Genomic DNA, 9,496 nt, shown 5'->3' with positions numbered 1-9,496 from the left:
CAAACTGGCCGTGCGACACGTAATGGAACTTTTTAGTGATGTTCTACATTACAGAAAGAAAGCGTTCCTGTAAGCAAATGGCTCGCCACTTCTTTTTGGAACTTTGCAGACTTATACGAGACACATCATATGCTTAAAATCAATTATTAGATAGTTTTCTACTTGATAAGTATCAATCTGAAAGGGTTAATTGGAAGCGATCGCGCGCTCAACGCCACCTGTACACCTGCGCAACACGACAGTGTCGACTCGCAGTCCACGTAAGTGGGGAGGAAGACGCACGAGCGCCACAAGTAAGTTTCTCAGTGACGGGAAACTTCTCATTGCCAGAGGAAAAAGAATGTTCGCCTCTAACTCAGCTACTCATGAATTAGGCTTGCAATTCTGCAACCCCGCGCACGTCTGGTGTTTTTTCTTTCCTTTGTGTGAGCTACATTTACTACCATGCCATGCTCGTGTTACGTGTCTTGCACTTATTTCTTTTTTTCTGCGCCGTGCGCGTAAACGCTTTTGGAAGGTGAATATAATGCTCGCGAACACTTTCGTACAAACTTCATGTTGACTCTACGGGCGCAGCAAAGTATGTCCTGTTTTTTAAGTTTTGGTTTTTGAGGATGTTATCTCTACAGCCATCGTACCATTGCTCGTAAACATGGCAAATCAAGAGCACGAGATGCCTCAGACCGGTATCAACGTTTCGACCAGTGCGCTTGTCTTTGCCAAAGGCGCCAACAGGATTGGATTAAGACAGGTCTTCAAGTGAAAACGCTGGCGCATGAGTTCGTCGTTCTCTTCCCGTGTCCCATACTACACCGTGTTGTATTACTTTCAAAACTTCCCGCGTTGGGGCTCGAATTCTTACCGTTGCCGTTAGGGTTAGCGAAAATAGAGCAACTTCCCTCAATGTTACCAAGCTGGCCGAAAAAGCATCCGGACATGTGCAATCTGTCCCACACGGAAAAAGCCAGCTTCTCCCGTCGCAGAAGCGTACCAGCTGAGAATGTATATGGGAAGGTACGATCGGTAATCCCCGTAGGCAGCTTAGCCTCGATTCAGGAGCACGTTGCGAGCTCAGTGAGAACGCGTGCGTATTAGCTAGCACGCTGGTTCGAGTACGGTGATTTATCAACGTTTCTTTTCCATACACTACAGGCAGCAGTCGCTTGCTTAAAGGCCTCTAATTCATTATCTACGTTTTGTGTTTTACATGTGCACCTATGAGTATGGGAGCCGCTACGTCGCTGAATCCTGGTATTTCGGAGCTTTTTGAAGAAGCCCAGGTGGTCAAAATTGCCATCTATTCATGGCAATTTTGATTACTTGGGCTTCTTTAACAAGCTCCGAAATGCCAGCACGTAAGCGCTTCTGTATTACGTCGTGCGCCTGAACGATGCCCCCATAACCCTGAATCGAACCCAGCGGCCAAATGCCGTAGCAACTTATTTATAGCGCCAACCGAAACCTATCATTAGAAAACAAACATGAGTCACAGCTCTGGATTGTTTACTTTATCTTTAGTGCCGTTTGATGAATCCTGAGAGAACCGTGTTGTCAGGAACTGAGCAGACATAAATGATTTATCTTTGCGCAACAAACAACAGAGTATAATGAAAGTCGCACGAATGCTGCAGGGTTCCGTAATAAACCACTCGGGGAAATAATTAACCATTGACACGTTAGTGAAAAAAGTTTATTGACCGCCATCAGTAGCACGCGTCGATCTTTTCGGTAGGTTTTGGTTCACAACCGGCAGTAGTTGAGCTTCTTCGGCGGATTTGTCTATTGGACGGTGAGATGCGGGGTGATGTGGATGACTTTGATGATAGATGTCATATTTGGTTCCTGTAAAAAAAATAATAAAGGAGGAAAAGGGGTGTGAGGTCAGCAAGGTATCTTACTATGTATAGATGAGAAACACGGAAATGCGCAGTAACAGTCAATGTGCAATTCAACGTTAGTCTACGTTATTTGTTTACGAGACTTAGTACGACAATAAAGCCAGCCGTAAGTCATTAAGATGTTTTTTTGTATTGGTACTTGAACCTTGGTTAGGGAAAGAAACCTTTTCTTCCTTTCAGGACGTACGTTTGTTAACTACGGTGGACTTGTCCCAGTCATAACAACAATAGAGACCACAGTATAGCAATAACATAGAGACACATATACTATTTAGCGATATCATTGCGATAGTAACGATGGAAGAAGTTAAGGCACGCTCGCGCCATCAGCGCCGCCGCCGCCGCCGTGCTGTCATGGTACCAACGGCGCATGCGCGGCCTGCGCGTGGCGTTTAGGAGGTTTCCGGACGAGGAACGTTTAAATTTTTTTTAAACCCCCTTGTTCCAGACACGTGAGAGATCCGCAGTGCGTCTGGCTGCAAAAGCGACGATGTCAAGTAAACGCACCGTCACACTCTGCTCATTTGGCTCTTGAACACCGGGCAGGGCAGGGGAACGTGTTTTTCAAGGTTTCTCTCTCTCTCTTTCTCTCTCACTCACTAATTACCAATCGACTCTGCAGTGGAATCAGGGCAGCGTTATACTTTCCGATTCTAGCATGAGCGCTGCGTGCACAAACACAAGCGTTTTTTGCTGAACGGTTGTGCTCATAATACACAATGGTGCACACAGTGATCTGAGCGGGATGGACAGTAACTTCACGCTAAGAAACCCGACGGTGTTCGTTCGGTCGAGTACTGCTACGAGCCGACACTCGCCTCCGTGTCGGGGCTTCGATAACTGCAACGCTAAGCCTTGCTACCGCATTCAACGCTCTGCCATTTCGGCGAAACTACCAAATCTACAACGAAGTATACACCTATTTCTTCCTGAGCAACTTTCGAGCGATACTCAGTGATACCTTGACAGTCGAAAAACGATAAAGAAATCGGTGTATAGCCCATTCATGACTTACATTTCTTCTTTCGGCGGAGGTAGAGCGCGGGGTAGTTTATGGGACCAAGGCCATAGGCGTAGTTGAGCCCATAGTGCGGGAAGGCGTGGCTAAGTTCAGCGCCGAAGGGAGCCACGCCGTAACCGAGGTCTTGCACGCCGTAACCGTAGGCAGGAACGAAGTCAAAGGCCGGCCCGAGGCCATACCCTGCTGCGAAGGGGTACCCCTGGACGCCCGTCACCGTCGGGTCAGCACCATACGTCGTGGCTGCCGCAGGAGCTGCGTGGACAGCCGTGGGCACGGTGAGTCCAGTGTCGGCGCCATGAACAGCGGTCACGCCTGGAAGAACGTGATGGGTCCCGACACTTGTGACTCCAGCTGGCGAAGCCGAGGCGGCTGGCGCGCCATGGACGCTTGTCAAAGCTGGAGCAGCCTCGTGGACGGCGCTGGTTATGGTTGCCACGGCTGGTGACGCCGCGTGCATGCTAGGCCCTGCGGAGCCAGTCTCGTGCACGGTGGTCACGCCCGGAGTGGCCGAGTGAAAGGTGGCAAAAGAAGGTGTCGATTCGTGAACACCCGCGGCTGGCCCCGCTGAGTGCAGAGTGACCGCTCCAGGGGCGGCCTCGTGAACAGAGGTAACTCCTGGTGCGGACGAATGAACCGCGCCAACGGCTGGAGATGTCTGATACGAGTCTACTTTTGTCATTTGAGACTCCGCGGGAGCAGTAAAAGGAGAATGCTGGTACAAGGCGAATGCTGGAAAGGGGCTCACAGCTGGTGTCTGGTGAACATTGGAGACAGCATGGTCGGCCGTCTGGTAAGTGGTGGCCGCAGCTGGACCCATGTGAACGGAACCCACTTCAGAAGTGGCCTGGTACGTGTCTGAGGTAGTGCCCATGGTTGGAGTGGAGTGCACAGTCGCAATGCCCGGAGTGGAGTGAACTGTGGCAACGCCTGGACCTGTTTGGTAAGTTTGGTAAGTTGTGGATGGGGTGGCGACAGCAGGCATAGCGTGACCACCTGCGACACTTGCAGCGGCGTCGTGGAACGCGGTTGAACCAACGGGAGAAGTCGGGTAGCTGCCGACCGTTGTGGCATTGGTAACGGATGGCGTGTTCTGAACAGGCGTCATGGCGGAGCCAGCCTGGTAAGCGTTCCCACCCTGGGATGCGGGGTAAGCAGGAAACACCGGGGCCGTCGGGTATGGAGAGGGCCTACCAAAGCCAGGCACATAGCCAAAGTAAGGGGAGGGCTGGTAGTAGCCCGAGTCAACAGGAGCAGGTTGGTACGCGCTCTGCCCATACGGCACCTGGTCGGTCACCTTCGAATCCGATGCTGCACCACCATTGGCAAATGGGAAGGGTTGGTAGTACGGACTGTAAGGAAACTGTGGGTTGTAGTAGGCTGGGAAGGCGGAGCCATCTTGGTACGCAGTCACCGTCGGTGCAGGATAGGTCGAAGTAGTGTCGTCCTTAGAAACACCGGCTGGAGCGCTGTGCACCGTCGTCACCGCTGGTGCGCCGGGGACTGTGGTCGTGGACGTAGGCGAAGCGTGAACGGTGCCCGCAGCCGACGCACCTTCAAATGGAGTATGCAGTGTCCCGATGGCTGGCGTCGCTACAGCTGGAGCAGCGTGCACGTTAGTGACGGCTGCGGAGGGCTCGTGAACAGAGCTCACAGCACCCGGTACGCCGGAGATAGAAGTGTGCACGGCATTGACCACCGGAGCAGCGTAAAGGGTGTGCGCCGCCGCTGAGTCGTGGACGGAAGTCACACCTGGATAACCGTGAACCGCTGTCGTGGTCGAGTCCCCGTGGAAAGCGCCGACTGCTGGCGCCGCCTGGGCAGAACCCACTGTAGCCGAACCCGTTGTAACGGCGTGCACGTCAGCGTGTACATCGCCGTGCCCGCTGGTCAGAGCAGCGTGGTCGGTGGCCCCAGCAGCCGTCGTGCCGGCGTGGGATACGCCGACCGGGGCAGCCGTTTCGGTGACGGTAGCGTGGTAATCCCCGCACAGGACGGTGGATGCCAGCGACAGCAGGAACAGGGCTGATATCTGCGTATAAGTAGAATACACACCCACGTGAAACAAAAGATGACGTTCCGCTGTCGTACTTTGCACGTCACGCAGCCTATGATGTCCACACTTCATCTCCGTATAGATGTACTAAAAATATCACTTTTTTTTTCTCGTTTGTTAGTGTTCGTTTTCTTCCGCGGCTAATATTTCTCAGGCTGTCTAGATTTGTCAACGTTTCCCGTTTCTCCCGAGAGAAATGTGAGCTATTCGTATCACGTTCCCAACCGGAAGTGCAAGCAATGCTCTTGTAACGTGGCAAACTACAGTCACGGCAACCAGCGGTGCGAAAATACACTCGGCGCTGTCTGTTTAATGTATTTTCTTGTAACCGTTTGGCCGTAACTCAACGTCAATTGCTCCCAAAGGCAACCTCGCGCAAGATTCCGTACTCACTCCAATCATTTTGAGCACCGCTGCGCCAGCCTACCCAGGGTACCAGACTGGCTGCGTGGCCGACGCTGGTTAGACCCTTATATAGTCTTCGGGCGAGAGGGGTCCGATAGCCTATAGGTGGTCTCCAGTGCCTATCGCTCCTGATCGCTCCGTCGGACTCTTCTCTCTCGCTCTTTCTTTTACTTCGCACAGATTCTTTCTTTCTTCCGCTCGTCGAAGCTTCTCTCACAAATGATCACAAAAAAAGGGGAAATAAAAAAGCAAAAAAGAAAGGTCTGCACTTGCGCCTCCCTAACCTTGCCTCTGAAGGCCGAGGGCAGAGGTTGTTCGCTGGGGATACGGTTTCTTGCGGCGAAAAAAGAAAAGAAGAACAAGGCACATGGCGTCGCCATCTGGCTACAGTGCCCTGATATCAGAAATTCAGCGCCGTACACAAGTTTAAGGTGATTTCTTCACTCTGTTCTTTTCTATTCCGTTCTTTTTTCACTTTCTTCGCGACGTCTTCCCGAGCTTTACATTACCGCTTTCTCTCTCTCTCTTTCTTTCTTTCGCGTTCTTCCATGCCTGCTGCTCGGCGGCCTGTTGCGCCTTCCTATTCACGTTCCTCACTCGTTGACGATGCACAGCACGTCTATCCCGTCTTATGCGATCGACGAGTTCGCGTGATAGGGGAGGAGGAAAAGCGGCCGCGATTGCGGTTCTATATGAGGAGACTCCCATCCCCTCCCTCTCTCTCGTCGCAGGACTTGACCGGCGCCGGCAAAAGTGCCGCGTCGCATTGGGCGCGTCTGTTTTGCGGTCCTTAACAGCTATATCTCACCTAGCCCCTGCCTGCCCGCTTTAATCGCCTCGGTGTCATCGTCAAAATCCAAACACGAAACCGATGACAATCTTGTACCCGGTGCCACTTGGCCTTCAAAATATTTTTGCTAAAAAAAAAAAGAAGAAGGCGACCAGACCTCCAGTTCGGGTGCACTGCAAGTTGCATGACAGGAATATACAGCGAGTTGTTTGGAGAGCATTCCTTCGAATGAGTGGTGTGTTGCACACACTGTCATTTCCCCACGCTCATTTCGAAGACATTGCCTTTGCGGCATTCCTGTCTACACTGTGCGATGAGGCGAATTAAAACTTGTTGATAACTCACTGCACGGCCTGCGTCATTTGTGGTAAACGTCGAGCTATGTTTTATGCGCGTCGCTTGGCGCAACCTTGAAGCGCACAGGAGCTTGTGTCCTCCGTAATCTACTGGCAAACATCGTTACGCATTCCAGTGGTGACGCGACGTTTAAGCAGGAAGGCGAAAAGATTCCAGCGGCAGGCAACGCGTAGTGCTCGTGGCATACGCGATCAGGACGGCTTAGACATCGAGTGCCGTTATTTATAGCGTGCCTGAACACTGCAGCTGTGCATATTAACCACATCACCCCAGATTTTGTCATTTCGGCTCATAGCTATAGGATCTGCGCAAGTTTCTAGTCATACGCAGCAACGTCGTTAACAAAGATAGATGTTGAAGGTGATAAATTATTTCTTTCAAGAAATTCAGAACTTTCTTCGTTACCAAAATTAGTTATTTGTTGAGCAATGCTATATGTCTGCCTGTCGACACGAACGAGTCAACTAGCTCAGCTTTGACTAAGTTTGCTGCACACATACTGCACGTTCAGCGCTAACCAACTTTGTCAATGCGATCACATCGGTGGCATTCATGATGTGAATGCGTCCAATAACTACCTGCTGCGGTGGATCATGGGCTGATCATTTCTGCTGCTGAGCAGAAAAGAGGTCGTTGGTTCGATGCCCGGCAGTGACAGCCACGTTCCGACGCGGCGGGATGCGAAGAGGCTCGCGTGCTCATATTTAGATGCGCATTGAAAGACCTTATGTGCTTTAAATAAATCAAGTATCCCCTCCCCACCCACTCCCTCTCCTGTGACGACATCTCTCGTACCTGTGCGTTGCAGTGGTACGCCAAACAACCGCGTGATTTGATTCGACTTTGTCCGATGTGCGTGAGCCGATTCACTCAGTAGTATGTTATACGCTGCTCCTGTAATGTTCTAGTTTCTTCGATATGCTCGAAACATTACATCCGCATCCTACGCGTGGAGAGCGAGCACGCGTTGTCATCGAGGAAATCCATGTTTTTTGAACACATCGGCCCGCGTACTGAGAGGGTCCTTGCCTCCCGCAGAATATATGGAGGCGAGACGCCAAGGTTAGCTTACATGTCACGTCATGCGTAAACTTATATGTCCCGTTGTAATGCCGGGGGGGGGGGGGGGGGGGGGTAGTAGGAAAGAGAAAAGCAGAAGGCAGGGAGGTTAACCAGAATAACGTCCGTTTGGCTAACCCACACCGGGGGAATGGGAAAGGGGAAAACAAAAATGACAGGCAGAGAGAGAGGAGGGAAGGAAAGGAGGAAATTAGCGGTGAGTTCGCTGACGCGTGCGGTCTAATAGACATTGCATTAATAGTCGCAGACGTTCACAAAAGCCCGTCGTCTTCAAGAAGCGCAAAAGCTAATGCCGGTGAAGAATCTGAAACACTGCCGAGAGTTTGGCTTAGGTGTCTAGCTAAATCGTTGATGGATGAACGTGTGGCCAGATGTGCAAGCAACACTCAAAGCACGACGTCAGCGCCGAGCACGGCCGTTCGTCGTCGAGTGTAATCTTCACGGGTCAAGGCCATCCGCTATTCACACTTGTATCGCCACGCAGTCCAGAGTAATCGCCGGTTGCTCGCCTACATTCAACAATTTACAAAGCCACTCACGACGCGCGCCTCTGATTACACCATATCTTTTTGGCTGTAAAAGTGGCCACAACGTTGTTATTATTGTTCTTAATCGTGTAAACATATAAGTGCAGTATATGCAGGCCACAAAGAAAGAAAGGGAAGCGGCCTAGCTACCACCTCCTTAAAGAGACACTACGTCCACTCTATCGAAGGGGAGAGAAAGAAGTTTAAGAAAGTGAAGCAAAATAGGAGAAAGAAAGGGAAAAAAGGAAGAGGTAGGAACACAACGGTACAGCACATCCCGTGAACGCAGATGTATACATGACCACTGCAGAAGAGAACCTAGTCCCATGGTTGACAAGAATTCCAGCAGAGACAGCTTTGTGACCTTAATATTGAATTGAACCACGACCTTCCTGAAACAGGAAGTCATTAGGTGTAGTTCGAGCAAGGATAAGTTGCAGGAACTTCCTAGCAGCACACAGGGACAAGTGACTACACTTTATTCAACAATTTACAAGACTAATCGCGGCGCGCCCCTCTTTATATACATGTCCTCTTCTCCCGATTTCGACCAGACCTCAACAACGTTGAGTGAATTTCGAATACAGCAGGAGCATCTCACATCGAACGTTAATTTGATAACAGTGATAATTCAATAAAAACGAGCACCGGCATAAAGTAAAACGATGACGCGTGGCAATGTGTGCGTAACCGTCTCCTCTTGCTATACTGAACCAGGTAGCGCAAACCAACGTCAGGTGCCGAGTCTGCCAACCCCTTCGTTGTTTTCAAGTCCTGCGAAATTATTTGCCCCGGGCGCAACAGACGGTGACGCTGCGACCAGCTCTCCAGTGACGTCAGCAAGGGTGTTCGCATGTGCTGTCTGGTACGTACTGTATAGAATCGTTGCATTTCTTTTGTCCTTTCTGTTTGCTGTTGATGCAGGTAAGGTGTTCTAAATTACACTCTATGCATTTTTTTGGCAAGTCTATGAAATACAATAGTGTTAAGCAAATAGAAGCAAATTTTAGCAATATTTTGCCTGTCCTCCTTAAAATTACAGATGTCGCCTCAGGACAGCCCAACCATGATCTCGTAACTTCATGCAAAAACATCACATGTATTCATCTAATGAAGTGCCATAGTACTGAAGAACTCTACAAGTACTCTTGAAACTTTTGAACCGCAGAATCAACTTGCGGCTCAGTCTCAAAGGAGCTAGCACAACGGCGAACTTGCGGTTCAAAGTGGGGCACGTGGAAAGTTGCACTGGAAAATGCAGTGGATACATTTCACTGGTTTCTCTGATGATTTGGTGCGGCGTAAACATAGCTATTTCCGGCACAAATAGCTGCATTTTTTGGACATCCGCCTTCTAATGTTATT

General features: G+C 50.4%; 1 protein-coding gene across 1 annotated transcript; it reads right to left on the bottom strand.

The window, feature by feature from the left end:
- Positions 1-1,661: 1,661 nt before the first annotated feature.
- LOC135913960 (sialidase-like) lies at positions 1,662-5,418 on the bottom strand. The gene is made up of 3 exons (XM_065446671.1): positions 5,366-5,418; positions 2,914-4,948; positions 1,662-1,842 (listed from the first exon to the last, which is right to left on the bottom strand). Coding segments are annotated over exons 1-3 (2,046 nt in total). The 5' UTR covers positions 5,375-5,418; the 3' UTR covers positions 1,662-1,840.
- Between the last annotated feature and the right edge of the window lie 4,078 nt (positions 5,419-9,496).

Source organism: Dermacentor albipictus, chromosome 5 (assembly GCF_038994185.2).
Source record: "Dermacentor albipictus isolate Rhodes 1998 colony chromosome 5, USDA_Dalb.pri_finalv2, whole genome shotgun sequence".
Taxonomy (NCBI): domain Eukaryota; kingdom Metazoa; phylum Arthropoda; class Arachnida; order Ixodida; family Ixodidae; genus Dermacentor; species Dermacentor albipictus.
This window is presented reverse-complemented; position numbering and strand designations above follow the sequence as displayed.